The following is a 25,485-nucleotide window of genomic DNA, read 5'->3' as shown; positions in this document are numbered from 1 at the left end:
AGCTTGATGACTACGACTTACACGTTGCTGTGGGAACAGTCTCCTCGATGACAAGCGGCGCTAAACGTAGTAAATAATATCAAAGCATGGCATTAATGACGTTGAATATAATTTATTTTTAATTAAAATTTAAATTAGCAACGAAATTCACACATCCATATAAAACCACCGCACAACTTGAAAGTGAAACTTGCAATTGTCGATATGACGAGACATGCAGTAAAACGTACCGTCACCCACAAACACTCCCGTAGTTCAACCAATCACAACATCAGAGAGAGTGATTGGTAGGCGGAGAAATACTGACGCAGTTCCAGACTTTTCTGTCAAGCGTCAGACGGCGTGCATTCATTTCGCGTGGGCCAGGGGGAGATTGATTGGTTAACAGACCAATAAGAATTAGAGATTTTGTTGCTGCTAAAAAAAACAACGAATCAGCGACAGGGTGTGAGCGCAGCCTGCTTGAACTCACAGTAGACGCTGATGGTTTTATACTCCTTCGTACTGCCGTTGTAGATACGAAACGAAAGAATGCCTGTCAACATTGGTATGTGGGATGGTGAGCTGGCTCTTACTGAGGTAGAGGAGCAACCAGCGAAGCCTTTAACGGTACATTACGGCTCCTTGGAGATTGACGAGCTGGGTCGAGTGCTTACTCCCACGCAGGTACGTGTTATCGACAGGTTTGCCTTGCTGTTTGTATCGAACTGTGCAGCTCCGGACTTTCTTTATTGGAGTCCCAAAGGGTGGCATGTGTGGGCGTTTCGCTGTCATTTAATTGCTTAACAAACTGCAGATAAAAACTGTGTACGTAATACATGGCCTGGAGATTCGGGCGCGAAGTAAATGGCCTCATTTCAGCGGGGAGACATTAAACTTGTAACGGGGGTGGTGGGTTGGGGTTCTAGAAGGTGCATCATGAGCTGCGCGTAGCTGGCCAGAATACAGCCGAATATCGATCCACTGTACTGTACTGTATCACCAAACTTAAAAAGAAATGAATTGTTATCCTTTGGTAAAGTATGGAGTGAGAATCATGCGCAGTATAAAATAAAAATCACTTGCAATAGATGGGGTAGAAGAAGAATCTGTGTTAGCATTTATCCAATGTACTTACAGAAAGTTATATTGACAGACACGGTAAACCTTTATATCTTAATACTTTTTGCAATTCCCTATTATTGTGTCACCTCTACAGTAATAGAAAGTTAATTTCACAGAGGGTGTGACTTTGCACTGAAGTCCAGTATTCTATTGCACATTAAATACAAGTGTATTATTTTGATTGGAGACCAAATTAAACAAAATGTCGATTGATGTTGCAGGAATGGGCTTTATCCCTGCGACCGTGAATGGCTTGAGTGGATTCAAAGTGAATGAAAAAGTGAATGCACAGTCACTGAGCATATTATTAGTAATACACCTACACCTGCTTCTGCAGGCATTAGTCTAACAAGCTGATCATGTGGCAGCAATACAATGTGTAAAACCATGCAGGTACAGGTCAGAAGCTTCAGTTAATGTTAACATCAAACGGCAGAATGGGGGAAAATTGTTATCTTGGTAATTCTGACCATGGCATGATTATTTGAGCCAGAAGGGCTGGTTTGCATATTTCAGTAACTGCTTATCTCCTGGAATTTTTACGCAGTTTACTCAGAATGGTGCAGAAAACAAAAGCCATCCTGTGAGTGGCAGTTCAACCCAGTATTAGTAGAGTGGTGTATGTAGCCTGCAGCACCATTCATATATCACACAGGCCTACATTTTGTGCATTTCCAGTGTGCCTTATTTTTTGTCATTCAGCTTGGCTGAGTGCTGTTGGGAGTGTTTGGTAAGAAAGCTGCTGCGTATGCAGTTCTGATGTGTTGAGCTGCTGCAGAGACAGAATCCTGACAGTGATGAACAATTAATAGAAATGAAACCCCAGATTTTAAACTGCACTAAACAGATGCATTAATGCATAGTAGTTTGCGACAAAGGGTTTAGTGGTCAGAGCTTTTAGTGTAAGAATGAACCTCAGCCATAGGCTTAGGACTTCATCGCTGAGGACGACAGCTAATCAATTATTTTGCATAGCTTTGTTCATAGGCCATGCTGTCACAAGGACAGGTAACAAAAGTGCCATCCATCTATTTTCCAACCCACTTAGCAATCAACAACAACATTTATTTGTATAGCACATTTTCAAACAAAAAAGTAGCTCAAAGTGCTTTACATAAGGAAGAAAATAAAAATAAAAGACCAAGTAAGAAATTAAAATAAGACAACATTAGTTAACATAGAATAAGAGTAAGGTCCGATGGCCAGGATGGACAGAAAAAACAAACAAAAAAAACTCCAGACGGCTGGAGAAAAAAATAAAATCTGCAGGGGTTCCAGGCCATGAGACCACCCAGTCCCCTCTGGGCATTCTACATGATCTCTGTAGTATTGTCTACAAATCAGGAAGCTGGATGGAATGTCTGGCGTTTGCACAGGAAAGGCACACATTTACTCATGCATGCAGTGTCAATTTAAAATGTCAAATAAATTTAACACACTTGCATTTAGGATATGAGAGGGGAAAAAATGAGCCTACCATGCAGGCACAGTGAAAATTTTCAATGTTTATATAGAGTTGTAAACAAGGTGCGTAGTTTCCTGTGACTTGTGGTTTTGTTTTTTTTTAAAGCCATGGAAAGGGTCAAAGAAATCCATGAACAGACTTGACTAAGCACTGTTAGTGTGCGCAAAATAGCAAGTTAGGAAATTTGACTACTGTAAAGCAGAGACCAGCCAGTCAGTCAGTGAGATAAAACACTCTTAATAATGACTCTTAATGTTTTATTCATTAAAATGTATTTCGTGTCACTTAAGGTCAATCTACATAACTAAGTTAAAAACAGAAAAATAAAGCCATTCAGTAAGACAGTCCAATTAAAAATGTACAGATGTGGTTGTTCATTGTCCAAATTGGTGTCTTCATCTCAGCCGCTGCTTTGAGTTTCTGCCCCTCATTTTCCAGTATTGAAGTGTTGCATTAGCTTTTAGTGTTCCATTACGTGAACTGTGTGCTTTAAGTACAGGAGTGCATTTATTGTAAAAGAGAATTGTCCTATTTAGGTTTATAAAGTGTCATTATAGTGGGCTGTGTTCAGTTAAGACATTGAGACTGAACTCTGCAGACTACAGAATCCCAGTGTGTGTGTCCTACAGGCCCCTAGTTGAAAATTAATGCTTTTTTCATTTATAACCTGAAAATGTTTAAAGCTGCTCAAATTGGGGCAGTGTTAACAAATTAGAAAATGTATATGACCTGTATATGTGGCACATTGTAAAATTATTCTTGGGGGAATATGGTAGTGGAACACCTTTGTCCTTGCAGTGCACTTGGATTCCATTGTTGATAATTTCAGTTTCCTTTATGTTGCCCTTTGAGAGTGAAGAGCACAAGCCTGCGAGTGAAGCAAGTACAGGAATCCTAATTCTTGTTATTTAATATACTGTCAGTGAAACAAATTGCAACAGCTAACCATTTTTCTTGATAATTTTACTTTTGTTTGCACAGGTGCAAAACCGACCAACCTCCATCTCTTGGGAAGGATGTGACTCTGGCAAAATGTACATTCTTGCCCTCACAGATCCCGATGCACCAAGCAGAAAGGATCCAAAGTTCAGGTATGCTGCTGAAACTGACCGGTGGAAGGCTTGTTTGTTTGCGTTGTTATATTATCTACTTATTAAGTTACATTGAGGTGGCTTCATCTCCCTGATGTACATTAAAAGTGCAGCGCTTGATATTGGGTAAATTTCCAACCTCAGTTTTTCAGAGTGGAGATATTGCATGTAAGCTTTGCAACTGGAATATAAAGTCCCCACTTTTCAAAGTGCTTTTACACAAAAAGGATGTTCAGTCAGCTACCCAACTGCAAATTCTGGGTCAGCTGGATCATGTTCAGCAGGAATGGCCCACAGCATTAAACAAATCTACAGTAGTTGTGGTTAACAAGCTTGGAAAAATGGTTTCATAGCAGATTAAATAGTTGTACATAATGCAGTAGTTAGCATTCACTCCTTAAGTTTTCCTGTAGTATTTTTAGAATAGTGTACAAGCTGGAGGTTTACGAAACAAACACCCCTTAAGGCCAGTCTTCAAGTGTCTGAACCAACTTAGATTAGCCAAGTTATAGAAAAGAGACTATTTTATTGTGCACCTTTCAATGTGAGGTATGCCTCGACTGATTTGGGCTCACAGATGTGTTGAGGTCAGAGTGACGGCAGGGTTGTGGAGTAAAGAGTCCGTAAAATGTACTGACTCCAACTAAATGTAAATTGCTGTATAAAGCTGTTAAAAGTTCCACTTTCACATATACTAATTCAATTAAACTGTTTTTCTTCTTCTAGCCTTTTGATACCAATATAGCCCCTTTTTTAACTTTGCAGGTTTTGTTTTTAAGTTTAGTTAAACTTAATGTTTGTAACTTATTCAACATAAAAAAGCCACAACATCATTGCTACAGCCTTTTAAACCCAGACTTTATAAGAGGGTTGGGTGCTTTCAATTACCATGGTAAACCTTTTAGGCTAAATACAAAGACAGGCGTCAGAGTTAGTCAGTGATACCATAAACTGAGGAACTGGACTGAACGGTTTTGTGTAGTGACTCCACATTCTGGGTAAAAGATGGAAGAAGTATTTCATTTTGGTTTTAGTTACCTTGTCACATGTTAATGTCCCCCACTTTTTTTTTTTTTTTTTTTTTAAAAAGAGAGTGGCACCATTTCCTTGTAGTGAACATGAAAGGGAATGACATTAACAGTGGTAAAGTCTTGTCAGATTATGTTGGCTCAGGTCCCCCTAAAGGAACAGGTGAGTTTTGTTTTTTTTTTTCTCTTCTTTTTAATAAAAGTGCATCTATCATTAATAGTGATATGAACTGCATGCACTGTAGCCAGGCCAGAAACAATGTAGTGTGAATATGACTCCTGCCGTCTGTGTAATTAAGCAGTTTCTTTTATTTGCTTGTCTCAAGATAAACCATGTACAGTTATTATGTATTTAGCACCAGTACATGCCCTTTAATGATTCTTTCTGGTGGCCTTTGCTTTGAATGTGTTTTACTTCCAGAAACGTTCTAGAAAGATAGTTTTAAGAATTTAATTTGGAACAGAGGTGATTGTTGGCAGATTGTCCTCCTTGTTTGTTTTCTTGCTAACCCTCAAACACTTATTTCAGATATTGCAGACCACAACACAGATTTCCTGACCTCCTCCTGATAGGCATAGAATGTAAGGTTGCACTTAAAAAAGATTTTTGATTAATTTAGTAGTTTATAGTAAACAAAGTGTACAGTCTCCATTTTCTGTTCATGACTTTTCTTATTTGAACTTTGATAAGGTTTTCCTTTAAAAGTACATGAAAGGGTCTGGCATGAAAAGTACTGTATAAGCTAAAGCTATTCTTACTTTGGCTTTAGGCCTTCATCGCTATGTGTGGCTCGTCTATGAGCAGCCTGCAGTGCTATCCTGTGATGAGCCTGTACTGTCTAACCGCTCTGGAGACCACAGAGGGAAGTTCAAGATTGCCCAGTTCCGCAAGAAGTATGGTCTGGCGCGTCCAGTAGCAGGCAACTGTTACCAAGCAGAGTGGGATTCCTATGTGCCAAAGCTGTATGAACAACTGTCAGGAAAGTAATGAAACCTACTGGGTGCAATTAAATTAGAAAGTACATTAGAAGAAGTGATGTAGAAAAAGTCAAAACATGTTTCTTTGATTATTAATTGTGTTTTGCCAGACTTTTCACCTAACACAAATGGAAGCTTATGTTTGTGCTCAGGTGATGTCTACCACAGGTCAAATAGGCCTTATTAGATAAAATTAATTAAAATAAACTTCATGTCACAAAATGGTTAGTCTTTTTTGCTTTGTTTAACAAGTGGTGTAGAAACAACTTCGAAGCATTGTTTCCTTATCAGTTTTCTAGACACACGAAGGATTTTCTTTAATAAATCTTGTCTTTTTTCACAGACGTGTCAGATATGCCTGTGTGTCTCCAACACCTGCTTGCAGAAATTCATAAAGTGCCAGTAGGCAAGTTAGCAGAACATTAAGGAATGGCATGGTGAAGCTGCTCTGCCCACCGTTGCCACACTGTGGTTCCTTTAGCAAAGTATATTGCTACTTGAAGGTGTACTTCAGTGCTTCTTGGTGGTGTGATGCCAGTGCTTGAGCTGGTTGTTACAGGGGACTTCAAGGTGTTTCCCCAAGTAATATAGTAACCATCCCCAAACGGGAACTCATTTTGTCTTTTGGCTATGAAGTCGTCGTTTGTTGGCCTTTTTTTTTTTTTTTTTGATGTGGCAGTTCTATTTGCTGGTCCTATATATATAGTACCTGCAGTTTTGCTTCCTCTTATTCTCAATGGTACAGGTTGAGTCCAGCTTTTATCATATTGAACGTTTGGGCATATAAGTTCACTTTGTTGGTTTAGTGAGAAAATCTGGACGGAGAGTGACAAATTACACCAACACATGGTGAGCACTTTTATTTACAAATATAATTAAAAGCTCTGACAGATTCATGCTTTTTTCATTTATAACCTGAAAAAGTTTAAAGTGCATGCAATAATAAAGCATTTTTACTGATTTGATTTATTGTAAGAAAATACACAGCTTGAAAATGTGGGTAAAGCAATAAAATGATCTAGATGGAAAATTCTAGTAGAATATCCCATTGACAGCTTTTAACTTCAAATACTGAACAAAAATTTTTTAAAAAATCAATTTGAAGAACAGTTAAAATACAATATGAAAATAAGTAAAAGCTCTCCATAAATCCTTCTATACACAAAATACATGAACATCCCAAGTCTTATGTGCTACTTGGACCTTGAGACTCATGTGTGGTATTCACATTATCTGCGACAGCAGAAAGTGATTATGATACAGTTAAATGCCAGACTCTGCTACTTAGCCAGCATTTGATAATCACAAATTCCCAGAAGTAACATGTAACTACCGATATGTACATTGTGAGTTCATATTGAAACGTATCAAATTGCTCAATTTTAATAAAATTTCCTGATGAATAAATACCAAAAGAGAAGCAGCATTAAAGATAAAAGGCTGCAAGTTGTTTTTTTTTTTTTTTTTTTCTTTTTTTGCACGGACTGACAAATCATCTCTAATGCATGATCGTTAAGCAACGTACATCCACTTTTTTTGTTTCACCAAAAGTATCATTGCACATAAACATCAATACTGTGACATTTGTTAAGACGACGACCAGTAGGTATCCAGCATTTGCTTGTTAACGTTACAAGGGGCCCTGATGATAAAGGACTGCACAGGCACTAGTCCGCAGGGGAGGCCAGTAGGACAGAGCCCGACTTTATGTGACAAGTGGACAGGGTAGATTATGGCAAATCATTTTCATCTATAGTCCTCCTTAGGACAGTCCAAAGTACCTAAATTGCCAAATCCTAGCCGGACGCTTTCCATATCAAAGCTTTCTATTTCCCTTTCTTGTCGTTCTAACAAGTTCTTGATTCTTTCAGTTCGTTCCTTCTGAAGTGAAGCCAGCTCCTCTTCAATCTGTAAAAATAAAAATTAAAAATGCATTTCTCAGTACACTTAATCTGTTGGAGCTCATTTGACCTTTCTAGAAGTCTCTTTTCCCCAACACTGTTTGTTAAACCTCTTCAACTCTCAATTTGATAGTTAATATCCAAGCACAACTGAAGACGTTTATTTAGACTTTTTATACACAAGCAAATTTTGATTCTCTTTGAGTGTGTGTTACGTGTACTGATTTTCAGATTGATATGCTTGTTAAAGGGGGTTTGGCTTAATTTTTTTTTTTTTTAGCATGGAGATGTCCAGGTAAAGAGATTGGAGTTCTAATTAACAGCCCTCCTGAGCAGCACAACTGCCCCACTGGCAAACCATCAGCTCAGCACTGAAGTTGAAGAGTAACTTCATGAAGCCATTGAGCTAAACAAAATAATTTGGTATTAACTTGGTTAAAATCTGGGGCTAATGGCACATCCATTTTAGATTGTGGTCCCCCAGTTATGATGTGTACATCACTTTTGTTCAAAGTGTATGGAGTCCAGTGAAATTCTTACTTGCACGTGGTAATCGACATGCAACACATCACCACTGTCCTGTGACATGATCTGAGAATAGATGTGTCTCACCTCAAATTTATGGCCTGTAGCTACATCATATTCTGCTTTGCTCACAGGTTGTCACTTGAGCCCTTGCCTTGGTTTCTGGCTTAAAGTCTATCCATTTCCTATGACTTTTCCCCATAAATCTGGTGCAAAATTATGCAGTGACTGAAATGCCAATAAAGACACATCAATCTCAACAGTGATTGACAGGTACTTCCAGCCCAACTTGGGCTTTGGCTAAACTGTCCAAAATGGGCTCTGCAGCTCAGGAGAGGTTTTGACCACATGAAATGAACCTTTTCAATGCATTAAGCCTGGCCTCTCTGCAGAGCAATATACAAGAATAACCCAAATTGAGCAGGTGTCTGCACCGATGTTCACTAAATTGCAAAATGCCCTCATTGACCACAATTCAGTGAGAGAGAATTTAAAGGGGGAGTACATTTTGGGGAAAAACAAGCACAAGTTCACGAAGGAGCTCATCAACTCTTAAAATCAGTTGTCTACTATAGAGATGCTATCGGTATGCTGCTTGTGGGAAAGTCAATGGCTGCTCAGAGCTCTGGGCAGGCCTCACCTCAGCATCCTGGCCTACAGGGGTCTTGGGCAGCAGCACTTTAGACAGGGCTTTTTTGTGCTCTGCATTTCTGCATCCTCCTTACCCCTTCAATATTGTGGAACTGACTTGCACCCAGCAACCTGAAGGTCCATTCAGTCCTAAAGGATCACTGTCCTGCTTGTGCCCTGCTGCACTACACATCCTGGAAACCCTTTCTCCGCCTTAAGAAGGCAACTAAGGCACGCTGATAACTTCAAGTACAATGGGGCCAAAAATAAACGGGTGAAGGTATTGTGTTTATGAAGGCTTTACAATGGATCTGAGAGTGAGGCAGCCCCTCCTGATGCTCCACTGACAAGATGCGAGGAAAACATGGCTGAAGATGATCTGTGATTTTACAACTGGTAAAGGGGCACCTTGTGACGATGGAGTGCACTGGCTCCAAGTATGGCATCTGGAAGTGTTGAACCAATAGTCCATAAGGAAACATGGGGACTCTTTAAAATTTTTAATTGATTTACCACGGTGGGTGTAGCCTTGACCGAGTTATCCTTTGATAGAGGACATAATTCATGCATGATATCACTAGCACAGTAAACACAAACATCTTCATTGAAGTGGCAAAAGAATACCTGCCTTTTGTGTTTCTGCACACGTTTGTGACAACAAAAGGGATCTGGAAATAATCATTTACCACTTATTCCTGGTACTAATTTTCTTAAGGTAAGGATACGTTTTTTATTCACTTGTGTTGGGTTTTCACACAAGTACGCAAGTAAATGAACATGATACCGAGAATGTGGCAGAAAGTTTACTGTGATTTGGTCTTTTGAGAGTAAGCTACCACAGGGGGGTAAAAGGGTGTGACGGAAGAAGATGAGCACTGAGGTAGCATGCAAACACTGAATCTCCTATTTTAATGACGTATATAAACAAATTTATAATGAGTGAGTAATCTCAAGATGCAGATCAATGCTCAAAAACCTTGGCTTGAAAATGGACGCATTTGGTAAGATTTTAAGCCTTTGTTTTCCAGGTGACTCTTGTCCCACAAGGCTCCATTATTAAACACCTGGAGTGTCCAAGTCTTTTTTTAAAAGTTATAGAAAAATGCTTAACTTTAGAATACAATTTCATGTGGCAAATCCACACATAACATGTTCGAGAAGAAGTAACTTTGACTTGAAAATGAACAAATGTATCCTTTAAGATATTTCTATTGCCCAAAGTATCCTACAGGCACCTGTTTGGCTGATGTAGCACAGGCTCCATGACATTTTTAGTAAGAATAGATTTATTTTTATGTTCAGTACTGACATTTTCATGGTAGGACCCTCTAAACCGGACAACATCATATTATGCTGCTAAATTAAATGCCAGTGGCCCAATATTAAGAAACAAGCACACTACTGAACACTTATGAACATTAAAGCCACAATAAAACTAGCTACTCATTAGTTAAACTTGAAGTAATTATTCATTCATTGTAATAATGCTGTATTTACCTATTTTGAGAATTTTAGAATTAATGTGTGTGATGTCAGACACTCAACATTTAATCATTTCACTCATGTCCAGTTGGACTTTTCAAAGAGGTTGATTTCCTGCTTGGTTCACATAAGACCATTTAAAGATTACCTCTTTATGAAAAGAAAAAAAGGCAAATGAAGCAAATAGAACAGGTGTCATAGTGCTTCAAGTACAATGATAATACAAACTACCATTCTAGTGTTAGGATTTAAGAAGTAGAGCAAGGAAGCATTTTGCAGTGGCCACGGAGTAGGGATAACGTCTAAAAAAAAGTGGACTCTGACAGTGCCAGGATGGCTGACACCTTTGTGGTGGTAGTGATGTGACAGTGCTCACTGGGGAACATTTCTACCAATACATGGGTATGTTTAGAATCGCATTGGTAATATTCAGGTGCACAAAAGTGTGAAAATACTGTTCACTGCACAACAACACAAGTACAGTAACTCTCTTGGCTACCATGGAATTGTCTGTAAAATTTCTAAACAAGAACAAAAATAAAAAACGAGCAATTTGCACTTTAGTCCCACACTACCCACTACCTTTTGTTCAAGGTGGGCTCTTCGAAGAGAAACCTTCTGTTCCAACTTTTGAAGCTCTCGCTCGTGCTGTGCTTCTGTTTGCATTTTGATTTTGCTCTGGTAGGCATTGAGCAGCTCCATTTCTTGTTGAAGCTGATGTCTCAGTGCTTGGCACTCTGCTTCTTGAGCTTCATCCAATCGCAGCTTAAGCAAAAAGTGCACAAGCCCGTTAGACCACAAAGACAGGCAGAGTTTGAAACATAAAAGTCATCTAACGTTCCTCACTTTCAGTATGCTAGTAACCAGACATAAGCAAACACTGAAGAGTAAATTAAATTCAAATATCTATGAAATTAATAAAAAAAAATTAAAAAGCATACAATTAGAAACTGAGTAATCAAGTTTGGCTAAGCAGGATCAAAATTAAGTGACCCAACTAAATTTTTAAATATTCTGATATTTAAAATTACTAATTAAATTATTTTTAAACTTACATTGACATGTAAAATACTGGTATGTTAAAACAATATTGTACACAAAATGACAACTGACATAAACAGTCTTAGTTTTGATGCTCAGACAAAGATCAGGATGTGCTACCTATTGCTTTCTTACCGCTTGTGAGGCCATCATTTCATTTATACTTTGTTCATACTGCTCTGCCAAAATAGCCAGCTTTCGTGTCTGGTCCTCCTTCAGAGCTTTGAGAATTGTTTTGTGTTCACTCTTCGAGGAAACCTCCAGCTGATGATTCCTTAGTGCTTTGTACTGCTTTGTTTGGACTTTACATGTGTCTTGAAACTGCTTCTTAATTTGCATTTCCAATACCTACAAAAGCAATACAATGGAAAGATTGACTAAAACACAATACCTTAACATTCAAATCAGTAATACCACCATGTTGTGTATGTTTACTAAGATGATAAGTGCCTGTAAATCTATTCAGTTGCACAGACTTGGCAGGACAAAAACGGTAACTTAGAACAAGCAGAACAAATCAGACTGGCTTAGGTCTCAAAATTAGAGGAGACATTTTGTTTCAGACTTTAATCCATGACTTCTTTGGGGAAAAAAAGATATCCCTGTTAAGTATTTACACAAAATGTGTAAAAAAACAAACGGACCTCCAAGCATTTAGCTCTAACATTAATTTTGCCTTTGCATTCCTGCACCATGGATCTGAAATGTCACCAGGACTAGAATGTTAAAGGAGAATGGCACAGGAACGTACAGTGGGGCAAAAAAGTATTTAGTCAGCCACCAATTGTGCAAATTCTCCCACTTAAAAAGATGAGAGAGGCCTGTAATTTTCATCATAGGTGTACCTCAACTATGAGAGACAAAATGAGAAAGAAAATTCAGAAAATCACATTGTCTGATTTTTAAAGAATTTATTTGCAAATTATGGTGGAAAATAAGTATTTGGTCACCTACAAACAAGCAAGATTTCTGGCTCTCACAGACCTGTAACTTCTTCTGTAAGAGGCTCCTCTGTCCTCCACTCGTTACCTGTATTAATGTCACCTGTTTGAACTCGTTATCAATATAAAAGACACCTGTCCACAACCTCAAACAGTCACACTCCAAACTCCACTATGGCCAAGACCAAAGAGCTGTCAAAGGACACCAGAAACAAAATTGTAGACCTGCACCAGGCTGGGAAGACTGAATCTGCAATAGGTAAGCAGCTTGGTGTGAAGAAATCAACTGTGGGAGCAATTATTAGAAAATAGAAGACATACAAGACCACTGATAATCTCCCTCGATCTGGGGCTCCACGCAAGATCTCACCCCGTGGGGTCAAAATGATCACAAGAACAGTGAGCAAAAATCCCAGCACCACACGGGGGGACCTAGTGAATGACCTGCAGAGAGCTGGGACCAAAGTAACAAAGGCTACCATCAGTAACACACTACGCCGCCAGAGACTCAAATCCTGCAGTGCCAGATGTGTCCCCCTGCTTAAGCCAGTACATGTGCAGGCCCGTCTGAAGTTTGCTAGAGAGCATCTGGATGATCCAGAAGAGGATTGGGAGAATGTCATATGGTCAGATGAAAAAACTCTACTCGTCGTGTTTGGAGGAGAAAGAATGCTGAGTTGCATCCAAAGAACACCATACCTACTGTAAAGCATGGGGGTGGAAACATCATGCTTTGGGACTTGTTTTTCTGCAAAGGGACCAGGACGACTGATCCGTGTAAAGGAAAGAATGAATGGGGCCATGTATCGTCAGATTTTGAGTGAAAACCTCCTTCCATCAGCAAAGGCACTGAAGATGAAACGTGGCTGGGTCTTTCAGCATGACAATGATCCCAAACACACCACCCGGGTAACGAAGGAGTGGCTTCGTAAGAAGCATTTTAAGGTCCTGGAGTGGCCTAGCCAGTCTCCAGATCTCAACCCCATAGAAAATCTTTGGAGGGAGTTGAAAGTCTGTGTTGCCCAGCGACAGCCCCAAAACATCACTGCTCTAGAGGAGATCTGCATGGAGGAATGGGCCAAAATACCAGCAACAGTTTGTGAAAACCTTGTGAAGACTTACAGAAAACGTTTGACCTCTGTCATTGCCAACAAAGGTATATAACAAAGTATTCAGATAAACTTTTGTTATTGACCAAATACTTTTTTTCCACCATAATTTGCAAATAAATTCTTCAAAAATCAGACAATGTGATTTTCTGGATTTTTTTTTTCCCTCATTTTGTCTCTCATAGTTGAGGTATACCTATGATGAAAATTACAGGCCTCTCTCATCTTTTTAACTGGGACAACTTGCACAATTGGTGGCTGACTAAATACTTTTTTTGCCCCACTGTATACACTGTAGTTTTGGGGTCTGAAAAATAAGTAGATAATTAACTTCATAAGTTTCTAATGAGGAAGTCATGCCTAGTCCAATTCTAATAATAATAATAATTCATTACATTTATATAGCGCTTTTCTCAGCGCTCAAAGCGTTATCCACACGGAGGAACCGGGAAGCGAACCCACAATCTTCCACGGTCTCCTTACTGCAAAGCAGCAGCACTACCACTGCGCCACCTAGGATATGATCACTTCAAAGAATTGTCAATTGTTAAGAAAACATTTATAAATAAAAAATATTTTAACACAGCAGATTAATATGTACAATGAGCTAGCCTGATGATGCTTTACGTGTGTTGTAGCACAGAACTCCAACACTATTAATAATGAATCAATCAAACGAGTACTTATTTAGCTCCATCCACCAAATTTAAACCATTTCAGATTAGAATTTCTAACAAGCAAGGCTGACTCGGTGAAGGTCTAAGGAATATAAATTGACACAATTGTATCTGGTTTTCTGTTGGCATATGTTTATGTATTCCAGCTGAATTATTTCAGCTAAAGGATGAATTGTGTACTCGAGGACACCAGTGGAAATTATGGGAAAGCACATTAAGACTGACGCCAGGAAGAACTTCTTTACACAAAAAGTTGTGAGAATCTGGAACAAATTACCAAAGTCATGGATTTGATGTGGAAACCTTAAAAATCTTTAGGAAGAATCTGAATGAGGTATTGGGACAGTGTAGCTACTAGGTAAACAAAGAAGCTTGATTGGACTGAATGGGATCCTCTCATTTCTTAAATTCTCATGTTCCATGTAACTTGGGAAGTTTGGTAAGGCAACTGAACGGACCATCCAACCAGTTGTTCTCTTTTTTGTGGCTTGTTTCTTTGCAGCTTTTCTGATTTTTGCCTAACTGGCCCTCTCTTCTGCAATTGCAGGTACTTTGCTTCTAGAAGTTCTCCATTTCCATGGGGCTAACCAAGGAGCTTTCTGGCAACTTTGTTGTTTATGTTCAATCATACATAAGAAAGGCAAAGTGACATTTGAATATTTCATGCTCTGTTGTGTTAATTTATTGGAACTTCTCTCCCCCTGACTAGTCTGCAGAATATACAGTCTTCTACATAATAGCTACTTCATTGCTGTGTTTCTCTGAACAAGGAGATAATCCAAATTTTAGGCGTCTGTGGTCCTTGTTTTGGTATCCTACACTCAGAGTACTCCAAGCTGGTCATGGATGGTCAGTTGAATTGGCTTTTTCCACTATCTTTCCTGGTAGCCTGTTTTCTTTTTGTGATAGTAGTTGTTTCATTTGTGTCCCATGATTTACATTCTGGTTTCATTCCTTGTCTAAACTTCATGATCTTGGTGAACATTCAAGTTTAAAGTTTGCATGCTCCAGCATTACATTCTTGTTGCAGTGCTACTCACAGTCATGCCCCTTGCTTTCAATGTTAAATATAGCAAGCACCAACTTTAGAAAGGCTTCACACATGATTATATTTGATGATAGACACCCCTGACCAAAAACCAACTCTGCTTACACAGGTACCTTCAAGTGTTTAGGCTGCTGTCGTAGCTCCATGACATGTTTTCTGTGTAGCTCTCTGTCTCGTCTGTTATTGTACTCTATCTGGTTCTCCAGTTCAGTTTGGTGTTGCAAGCGGATCAGATCCATCCTCAGCTTTTGAAGGGTTTTCAATTGTCGGTACTCCAGCTCTTGTGTCGACTCATCATGCCTGATCAGCATCGCATGCTCCATTTCCTTCTGTGTCTTTTTTTTATTGAGCTCCTTCAAAGAAAACATAATTTAATGCATAATTTTCATTTTTTAAGGATATGGAAAGTCAACATTTTTACATGTCTTTACCATTCAATACAAGATGTTACATTTTCATAAAATGGTAACAAAATATTTATTTTATCTATAGCGTCAACAATTAACACCATACTATGCACACACAAGGTAATCATTGTGTCCCTTTCAATTTTCAATAATTATGTGTCAGTTGACCAAAGGTTTTACCATGGCACCGTTTCTCTTTTAAGCCTACATATGCAGACAGGAATATGAAGAACTTGAAACATTTTCACTCCACTTTCTGCAGCTCTCTTCTTATGATTTGTTTTTGATAATTAGGTGTCCAGCCTCCTACAAGATTTCAATTTAGAAGACCTGACCTAAGTGGGTCTCTGTTAACTGGAATTATTTGTCCATCTACATTAAGGCATGCCTGCACTTGAAGCCGATTGTTACAATTATGAAATATATTTGTTGTAGACCAAGCATGTCAAACTGAAAGCCTAACACGGGCCAAATACACTGATAAGTACTTCCAAACATGGATATAATTTCATGTGTGAATTTTCGGGTATTTTCAAACCTGGCAGGTAAATATTTGTAAAATCCAGGCACTCCAACGTCACTGAATTTTGCCTTCAAATCTGAATCGCACTGGATCTCAATTACCTCCATTTGCATTTGATTAGGTACTGATTCAATGTTTATTGAAAAAAAATTGAACAAAGAAAAAATGTAAAATCTGGAAACCTTGTTTCAAATTCAGTTCTAAGGCTTACAATTTTTTCTGCGTATTTGTGATACGATGCAGTTTCACTTAAACTTGATTTGTTCGTGTTGCATGTCGGAAAGTGTATTAAATCTTCATTTTTCAACTGCTTTTCCCAAAGAACTAGTTTATATTTGAATGACTTAATTTGGTCACACATGTTTGTAATGATCTGATCTTTTCCTTGCAGTTTAAATTTAAATCATACAAGTGTTTTGTTATATCAACCATGAAGGATAAATCTTGCAACCACACTGTGTCAAAAAACAGGCTTGTGTCTTGATATTTAGTTATTAAGAACTGACATATTTCATCTTTCAAGTCCCAGAATTGTTTAAGAATCTTGGAGCAGGATAGCCAACGTTCCTCGGTATAATAGGACAAACCGAAATATTCGCTGTCTAATTTACTTAAAGCAGAGAACTGTCGCTGATTTAAGCCTCGAGATTTTATGAAATTAATGATTTTTTGATAGATGTCAACACATTTTCCATGTTTATTACTTTCACGCATAATACTTATTGATGTATAATGCAATGCATATGATGAATCTTGGATCCGTCATAAATCTGACTTTTTTTTGTAGTAATGCCACGAAACCATTGTTTTGTCCAGTCATAGAAGGAGCTCCATCTGTAGCTACAGAAGTTAATTTTGACAGAGGTAAATTGTATTTTTGCAGAAGTTCAAAAACAAATATATCTTGTCCTGTACTAGTGTTATGCATTGGTACTAGTTCCAATAATTCCTCTAAAATGTTGAAATCCGTGTTGCAAGCACAAAGAAACAGCTAATTGAGTTACGCCCCCAGTGTCCATACTCTCGTAACAGGTAATGGAAAAAGCTTCAAAACTAGATGATTTTGCTTTGATCTAAACACTTAAATTGTTGGTCAAATCAGTAATTCATTCCGCAACCGTATTTCGAGACAGATTGTTTGAAAAGCCTTCACATTTTCAGGACAAATAATTTTTGCAGCTTTAATCAGACATTCCTTAATGAAATCACCTTTAGTAAAAAGGTTTAAAGTGTTTAGCTATTAACTCCGACAAGACATAGCTTGCATGCACCGCCGCTTCAGTTTCTTGTGATACTTTAGTAAACATGAACTATTGTTTTTTCAGTCCCGACTTGAGGTCTTTCAACTTTTCTTGTCTCATTAATCCCTCATAATTATCATATTTTCATTTATGTTGTTCATAGTGACTATAATTGCTGTATAACTTTGGTACACTGATAACATTATTACTTTACTATTGTTTACTTCACAGCAAAAATACTCCAATTCCAACTTTTCTTGGAAATTTCGATGTTCGTCAGCAATTTTTCGTTTATTACTACCACTTGGTTTTGATAGAGACATGCTGAATACAAAAGACTGATAAAAATTAGTAATTGTTAGCATAAAATAGAATATTTTAATAAAAATTGATATTTTTTCTTGAACATCAACTTAGCAGACACTAAATAACTGCACAAATTAATAAGCATAACGTAAATAAACTTATTTTTCTTGTTCACCGAAAGCGAAATATTTCCTGTTACACACACTTAACAAGTCAGTTCAAACAAAACTGATGACTGGACATGGGCATGGCACTGCCACGTGATAGTAGGTATATAATCGGCTGGTAGAAATGTATGCAACAGAGCTATATGTAGTAATCACTTTCATGTTTGGCTGGGCCGCAAAAATATTTGTTGCGAGTTTGACACCCATGTTGTAGACTATAAATTCTGGTACACAAGTACAGTTTGGAACATTTCTAGTACAGTATTGGTTATTATTAAATTTGGACTAACACTGAATACACAGTATACATTTAAAGTAAACTCCATTACAACTTTGAAAAAAATGTAATCATATAAAAGTATAAAATTTAATTCTACATTCAAAACAAATTCAGTCATTTTAAGAGAGATGTAAATTCATATTTTATGCTAAAATTGTGTAACCAAGATGCAAAACTAGAACACTGCTATTAGTGCAGCAGATTTTTATTCTGTATCCATGTGGGAGCAAATAGGTTCCAGTTAAGAGAGAAAAGAAAAATGGATGGTACCTCCCGTAATTGTTCCTGCTCCATTTCATGTTTCCTAGTTATTGTTTTTCGTTTGAAGGAACGGCAGTTACGTTCATAATACACCCTCTGCTGACTGAGTAATTGTGCCTCTTCCTCAGCTTGAGAATGCTGCATATTCTCTTTGTGTTTAGAAAGACGTTCCTGTTTTTCCTTCTTCGGTGTACTGTGGTCTTCATGCATCTCCTGACAAAATGAACAAGACAAAACTTAAACAAAACAGACAGCTACATGACAGAGAAAGCTTTGTGGGAACCTAACAAGTCCCCAGAATTCTCTGGCAATCATAAAGGTGATCCACCGGAGTCCTTTCAATTAAATCGTGAATCACATACTCCACGTCATCAATAGAAATTAAAGGGAGTTAAGACTGAGGTCAGGAACCAGTTCTTCCCACCAAGGGTCATGGGAATATGAAATAAATAACAAAGTCACGTAGTTAAAGCAAAGACACTGACAACTTTTTACAGCAGTATCTTGTTTCTAGTTTCCAGTATCTTGGATGAGATATGAGATATTGGGACAGCTTAGCTATTAGGAAACCAAACGAGTTTAATGGACTGTATAAATTCCCTCTTGTTTGTCAACCATCTTATGTTCTAAAGCTTTCTGAAGTATGCAGTCAGCTCTGAAATTCTATAACAAGCAGAAAGGGGTGTTCACTGTGTAATGCAGCCAAATAGCCTATTTCCATTTAAATCAACATACTTTAGTTTTGATATATATATGCTTCTAAAAAACAAGAATAAAATCCCCCTCCTAAAAAATGACAGAAACCTGCAAACTGTTAATGTAAAAAACAACTTAAACAAAATGTACAGTTAACCTCTTTAATCTTCTCCTTGCAAAGTTTGTACTGTTTTTTCTGAGTTTCCAAGAAGTTGGTTAACTCTTTCTTCTGCTGAGCCATGATCTGTTGTTGAAACTTCTTCTCATCTGCAAGTGCTGATTTTACCTGAAAATGGAATTTGAAACAATTAAGCAACAAACTTTGTCCAAAACATTTACCAGTACTTTACTAGGTATAATGAAGTACACTAAGAAGAAAAGTACTTACAAGTGGTAGTAAAATCAGTTTTACATGCATATTCATCAGAGCTATTAGTAATGCTCAAATATGTGCTAATTACCAGAAAGCATGCAGCAATATTGAGCCCCCATTGTGCTGTGCTTATCTTAATCGCTCTTAAGTTTTCTTCTATAAAGTCTTCAGGCAAAGGCCTTCCCTTTCATGTTAAAACTTTTACTAATGGATTTGCCATTTTCTTGGCTACATCTCATCACAAAATTCTGCAGCTCTGTAGGTGGCACTGACATTAGCCTGATTCTTTATTTTGTTTTATCCTAATAGTAGTCTTTGTTCTTTTGCAAATCTTACTGAGCTTCCCCAAAATGGTTGGTAAATTGGTCCACAAATAATGACTTTATTCCAGTGTACAGTGCATTACATCTAGTGGATCCAACAAGTATTGATAATTTTTCTTAATTTATAATAGAATAGTCAAATCACAGAAAGCATATACCAGCTGTTGCCGTTTCTTTGCACTGCACTACAAACAGAGATACAGAGTCCTTCAAAGTGCCATTCCGTACATATAGCAACTTCATTTTACAATACATACAGTAAGAAACTACTTTTACCTCTTTCTCAGTGTGCATTGCATGCTTCTTTGCAAGTTTCTCAAGCTCGATGGATGCATTGTTGGCATGAGTCTCCACCTCTTTCTGCAGTTTGAGGCGATGCTCATCCATCTCAGCCTTCAGTTTGTTCTCCAGAGCGATCAGCTGCTTCTGGTGCTGGCGCCGCATCCGCTTATATCCTGACATCTGTTCGCGCAACTCGTTCTCCTGCTCATGCTCGTGGATCTGCCTTGTAACCTTCATGAGTAAAAACAATAACAGTTAATGAACATTTAGTCCTGCAAATAGTAAAGTAACCTTTTAAAAATATCACCTGAAAAACTAGCTCAAAGAAGAACATGCTGTTTTAATAACTCAGATTCCGCAAATAATGCGAAGCAAAATGGTATTCCATCACTCCCTTACATAATGCAATTGACCATTTAAATAAGCCCACTGACCTTAATAATTATTTTAAACATAATGTGAGAACAAAAGTGTACCCTGAAACTGCAGTGAGCTACAGAGCTACATGCGGCTTGTTTGTGATTTGTTTTTTGGCTCTGAGAAAATTATTACAAGGGTCTTATTAAGAAAGCCAATATGAGGAACCAAGCATACCCACCTATGACCTGTTTCTTAAAACAGTGAACCAATGGTTGAAGGTGTTCTATGTTGACAGAAGCCTAAGCATTTAGTCAAAACTTGGGCTGTCTGAAGGCTGAAGTTAGGCAGTGTCAAAAACAATGGTTAAATCACACACTACATCCCCTCTATTTAATATTAGAGTATTAACTACTAATATGTTTAATGTAAATAATCTTACTGTTTATTGGAAAAAAGATTTTCGAATTTTATGTGAAACATGGCTTAGCAGTAGTAGATCTGCTGTACATACTGAGGCACCACAGCCAAACATTCTCTGTTAGTTTGAGAAGGGAAAAAAGGCGGTGACTTATCAAATATTCTCCAGCAAATATACTGTTTTGCATCTTTTTAGTATCTTGCATTACTATTAAAGAAGTACCAAATTCTCTTTAACTATTTATGTATTGCCAAAATATAATGCTTCATTGTAAATGAATGTTTTGATTTATGATCTGTTATAATAGCTAGTTTTGACAATTTCCTAATATCAGTTGATTTCAGCTTTTACGTACATAATCACTGTGATCCAAAATGTACAGGAGTTATGGATCTTTCAAAAGCTTTTGACCTTATCCAACATATCACCCAGTTGACACAAAGTGAGCCGCACATTAGACATGGTCATCTCATGTGGGCTTAGAATTGATACGAGTCAGATAGTGGATATATTGGTATTGGTTACTGTATTTTCTTTATTGCAACAATGCTATTTACTAGTACTAAGGAAAAGTATTTTTAAGAGGCGTAATCTTTATGCCACAAGTGCTTCATCTTTTTGTAAAATTATAAATAGTCAGTCTTACTCCAGTGTCTACTCTAGTATAGCTGGCAAAGGCAATGTAAATTACAAAGTTGACAGTCTTAATGCAAAATTGAAGGCAGTGGCTGACATTGTAGCTACTGAAAAGTATTTAACAATAAATAAATAATAAAAATTCACCACAGCTGTAATGCCTAGAAGACAGAGGCAGTTTGGAAATTTATGAGAGAATGCCATAAGGCCAAGTGTAAACAGAGAAAAACTAAAGTAACAATCCACCATTGAAAGAGAAAGGCTCGCATTAACAAATTATAGAGTGTCTTATTTTGATTGGAGAGATGTTCCTATTTATCCAAAATTATAAACAATAATGCTGGATTCACAGATCTTATTTACAGCTACTGACTGTCTTTTGCACCTGGCTCCTGACTCATTCTGTGGAAAGAAAGTGTAAACTATTAGTGGCCAAATTTGAGGCTTTCACAGCATTCTTTTTAGATAAAGATTTAGTAGATTACACACTTGAAATACAATACAAAACTAATTGACAGCATTCTCTATACTGAGGTTCAACTAAACTCCCAAACTAACACAAGCCTAACCGATCTTTGTAGAATAATTATGCAGTTGACCCCCACTCACATAATGTTCCTGATGTGGCCTCTACGAGCTTTTGAAAAGACATCTCTGATGTGCTGAATGTTGAGTATTTGATAGATAATTATTCTTGAACAAGGGCATTTTTCCTGATTGTTTAAAAACTGCTGTAGTTAAGTAACTGCTTAAGAAAAGTAATCTTGACATTCCTTGGACAATTTTAGACCCAACTCTAACCTGCATCTTTTTTAAATAAACATTTATAGAAATTTTTTTCCCCCTCCAAAAACTAAATGACTACTGGAATAAAAACTCTACTCTGCATAAGTGTCAGTAAGGTTTGAAACCGAATCATAATACAGGAACTGTGTGGGTTAAAGTGCTTGTTCTATTAGACTTGAGTGCAGACACCATTGATTACATCATTCTTATTGATCACCTTAGAGAGTGGCTTAGACTTTCTGGCAGTGTTTTTTCTTTATTGGTTTCACTCTATTATCACAGAAAGAAAATTCTTTGTCAGCTGTGGTGACTATACATCAGAGATCTATGATACTATGTATTATATTATGTACAAGATGCCATAGGGATCTATTATATTTTTTGGTTATTTTGTATTCTATTGTAGTTTCAACAGGAAAATAATGATGAGTTGCACTGGTGAATTTGAGATGAACCTGGGGCTTCTCTGGGTCAATAAAATGTTATGTTGTTGTGATTGATTCTCTTTTTAAGGGGTGGCATTGGTGTTACAGTTAGCACTGCTGCCTCAGCTCAAAGTATGGAGAGTTTGCATGTTCTCTTGGTGTCTATGCGGGTTTCCTCTGGGTGCTCCAGCTTCCTCCCACTGTCCAAAGACTTGCAGGTTAGGTGGATTGGTGACGCTAAATTGGTCCCTATTTGGGAGTGTTTATTCACCCTGCGATGGACTGGTGCCCTGTCCAGGGTTTGTTTGTTTCTGCATTTAGCCCTATGCTAGCTGGCTATAGCCCCCAGCCACAAGCTGGACAATGCGGGTTAGAAAATGACATGACATTCTGTTTCTAAGTATACCAATAACTACCACTAGGGATGTTTTTTCATTCTCTTTGTGATCCATTACATCAAAAAGAGAGGCACATAAGTCATAAAAGTGAGAACATTTGACAAATACCTACATCTCTAACACTCTTCCCATACAAATTGTGGGATTCAAATTATTCCACAAATCTGACATTATTCCATGTTTAGGACCAAGGTTGTTTCTTTTGCAATAAACAGATTACCACTGTCGGTCCATATGAGGTAACCAAGTCTTAAAGGACTTCTACAATTCATCATCTTTCACAAACATGAAGGAATGAAACAAATACCTCAGAGTCAAATGTGAAGATCTTAAAGCTCTGCTGGGCAGAGAAGATGATTGCATTGAGGGGGTGTGGTATTACTATGTGTCTTTACTAAGGCTGACAGTGTTGGCAATCTACAAATATCTCATTCATAGACTTGCTGGTGCTGCTTTTAGTTACCTTTGAAACTGCTTCAAGATTACAAACTCTTCAAAGTTAAATAAAGTCTCCACATCTCACCTTCAATTTGTATATGTATGTCCTTCATCATAAACAATTCTTTTGTGCTACACTGACATTAAAATAACTTAATAAAATTAGTATATCTCTCTATTATAAAAGGAAATCCTGAGACAAGACTTTTTCAAAGAGATAATTTCAAGTCCCGTGAGACAAGACTTTGACCGTGAGATTTTTTCAACTCACGCCCTCCTCTCAACCATATTCAACCATGCACACAGTCATCTCACCGTGTGAATGCTCTTGACATAGTTCCTGCTCTCTTAGCTCTTATAAATTTTTATGTTTTCCTCACTTTAAGTTCCCAATAAAAGAACACTTATAATAATAATAATAATAATAATAAATTTTATTTATATTGCACTTTATATTTTAGCAATCCCAAAGTGCTACAGAGTAAAAATAGAATAATAAAATAAAAAAAAAAAGAACAGAAGAGTCTATAAAATACTTTAACAAAATGACTTTCTAAAAAGATGAGTTTTTAGGTTTCGCTTAAAGGCCTCAGTCGACTGTGGGGCTCTCAGGTAATCAGGGAGGGCATTCCACAGCCTCGGCGCCACCGATGAAAACGCCCTGTCACCCATGCTGCTGAGCTTAGTTCTGGGGACTTGAAGAGTGTTAGTGAGTACAGAGCGGAGGGAACGTAAGGAGTTATGGGGGGTAAGGAGTTCCTGTAGATAAAGAGGGGCATGTCCATAAATGCACTGATGGGTAAGAAGGGAGACCTTGTACTCTATTCTGAATGAAACAGGGAGCCAGTGAAGGGTTTTCAGGATTGGGGTGATGTGATCATACTTTCGCACCCTCATCAGGATCCTGGCAGCGCTGTTCTGAATATACTGGAGTCTCTGGATACTCTTGCCAGGAATCCCAATGAGGAGTGCATTACAGTAATCCAGCCTGGAAGAGACAAAGGCATGGACGAGCTTATGACCAAATCTCATTGAAGAATTTCATCCCGAAAGGGTTATCAAGAAGAAATGAGTACACGGGCAATCCTAGCACTGAGAAATGAAGTCAAACGAATTAACGAGGAAATTGTTGATCGGTTACACAGCAAAATGGTTAAATGCATATCAATAGACTATGCTGAAACAGTTGGTGGTGATCGTGCGGAAGATGAAAACATCAACTTACAATATCACGAAGAATATCTACAACTGTTAACACCGTCCGGTCTTCCACCGCCCGAATTACTGTTGAAAGAAGGATGTACCCAAGAAAGGTAATGTAGTACATCTCCCGCGGATTAGACACCAAAGGAGATCTTGATATGCCATATGCCAAACAAGGAATTAAAATTCAATGCGATATTGATGAAAATTTAATTAAAAAAGTTGTTTTTACTGAAGTTTTACAGTAAAAGTCCATCCATCCATCCATTGTCTAACCCGCTGAATCCGAACACAGGGTCACGGGAGTCTGCTGGAGCCAATCCCAGCCAACACAGGGCACAAGGCAGGAACCAATCCCGGGCAGGGTGCCAACCCACCGCAGTACAGTAAAAGTGTAAGTTAAAAAGTATTTGCGTGTTGATTTCAAATCCAAACAGAATGAAATCGTATAACACAACAAATACCTCTAACGCAACATGAAACATAATTTACTTTCAAAATATTAAGTTTTACTATTTTTTTTAATATGGTTAATTACTTGCCGTAATGTAAAATCGTTCTATTATGCATATGTAACAATTCCAATGAAAATAATCTGTTTAAATTGTACATCCGCATCCCCATACGAGAGCGGCTGAACCGCAAAGTGACTAGCGCGTAGCGCCGGCCTGGGGATTTGCGAGCGAAGCGAGCAGTGGTCAAAGCTCCCTAGTACATTTAAAGAAAAAAAATCTACACTCACAAATGAGTACAATGCCCGTTTGGAACAAGTATAGGTGTGTACAAGGGTGTACCTTCTGCAAAGACTGGTATTCTTCAGGAGCCCAATACCCGCTCCATACCTCATGCTGGTAGAACACCGTTTTGAATTTGTGTTGGCCTAAGCAGAAAACATTGGATGGTTTAAAGAAGGAAAAGAAATTAATATTTGGGAGGAATTCA

At 37.8% G+C, this 25,485-nt stretch overlaps 2 protein-coding genes across 8 annotated transcripts in view; one reads left to right on the top strand and one right to left on the bottom strand.

The window, feature by feature from the left end:
- Positions 1 to 444: 444 nt before the first annotated feature.
- Positions 445 to 5,888, top strand: pebp1 (phosphatidylethanolamine binding protein 1). The gene is made up of 4 exons (XM_028825320.2): positions 445 to 666; positions 3,551 to 3,660; positions 4,751 to 4,851; positions 5,459 to 5,888. Exons 1-4 carry the CDS (start codon positions 532 to 534, stop codon positions 5,674 to 5,676), a joined length of 564 nt encoding a protein of 187 aa, XP_028681153.1. The 5' UTR covers positions 445 to 531; the 3' UTR covers positions 5,677 to 5,888.
- A 623-nt stretch (positions 5,889 to 6,511) lies between these two features.
- Positions 6,512 to 25,485, bottom strand: part of taok3a (TAO kinase 3a) — a 148,302-nt gene continuing 129,328 nt past the window's right edge. For all 7 annotated transcript variants that reach the window (XM_028825313.2, XM_028825308.2, XM_051921348.1 and 4 more), the window contains 7 exons: positions 19,874 to 20,110; positions 19,059 to 19,187; positions 18,215 to 18,418; positions 15,134 to 15,373; positions 11,381 to 11,593; positions 10,787 to 10,969; positions 6,512 to 7,574 (listed from right to left, as the gene is read on the bottom strand). In XM_028825313.2, the coding sequence (XP_028681146.1) occupies positions 7,413 to 7,574; positions 10,787 to 10,969; positions 11,381 to 11,593; positions 15,134 to 15,373; positions 18,215 to 18,418; positions 19,059 to 19,187; positions 19,874 to 20,110 (1,368 nt within the window). In that variant the 3' untranslated portion in view covers positions 6,512 to 7,412. The remainder of the gene's footprint in view (positions 7,575 to 10,786; positions 10,970 to 11,380; positions 11,594 to 15,133; positions 15,374 to 18,214; positions 18,419 to 19,058; positions 19,188 to 19,873; positions 20,111 to 25,485) is intronic.

Source organism: Erpetoichthys calabaricus, chromosome 18 (assembly GCF_900747795.2).
Source record: "Erpetoichthys calabaricus chromosome 18, fErpCal1.3, whole genome shotgun sequence".
NCBI classification, from domain to species: Eukaryota; Metazoa; Chordata; class Cladistia; order Polypteriformes; family Polypteridae; genus Erpetoichthys; species Erpetoichthys calabaricus.
The sequence above is the reverse complement of the archived record's forward strand: the minus strand, read 5'-3'. Positions and strand labels throughout refer to the sequence as shown.

Excerpts from the sequence above, each read along its gene's own strand:
- pebp1 (XM_028825320.2), top strand. The coding sequence starts at position 532 with ATGCCTGTCAACATTGGTATGTGGGATGGTGAGCTGGCTCTTACTGAG. Across the intron at positions 667-3,550 it reads GAGTGCTTACTCCCACGCAG|GTGCAAAACCGACCAACCTC; the intron begins GTACGTGTTATC and ends TTGTTTGCACAG. Across the intron at positions 3,661-4,750 it reads AGAAAGGATCCAAAGTTCAG|AGAGTGGCACCATTTCCTTG; the intron begins GTATGCTGCTGA and ends TTTTTTAAAAAG.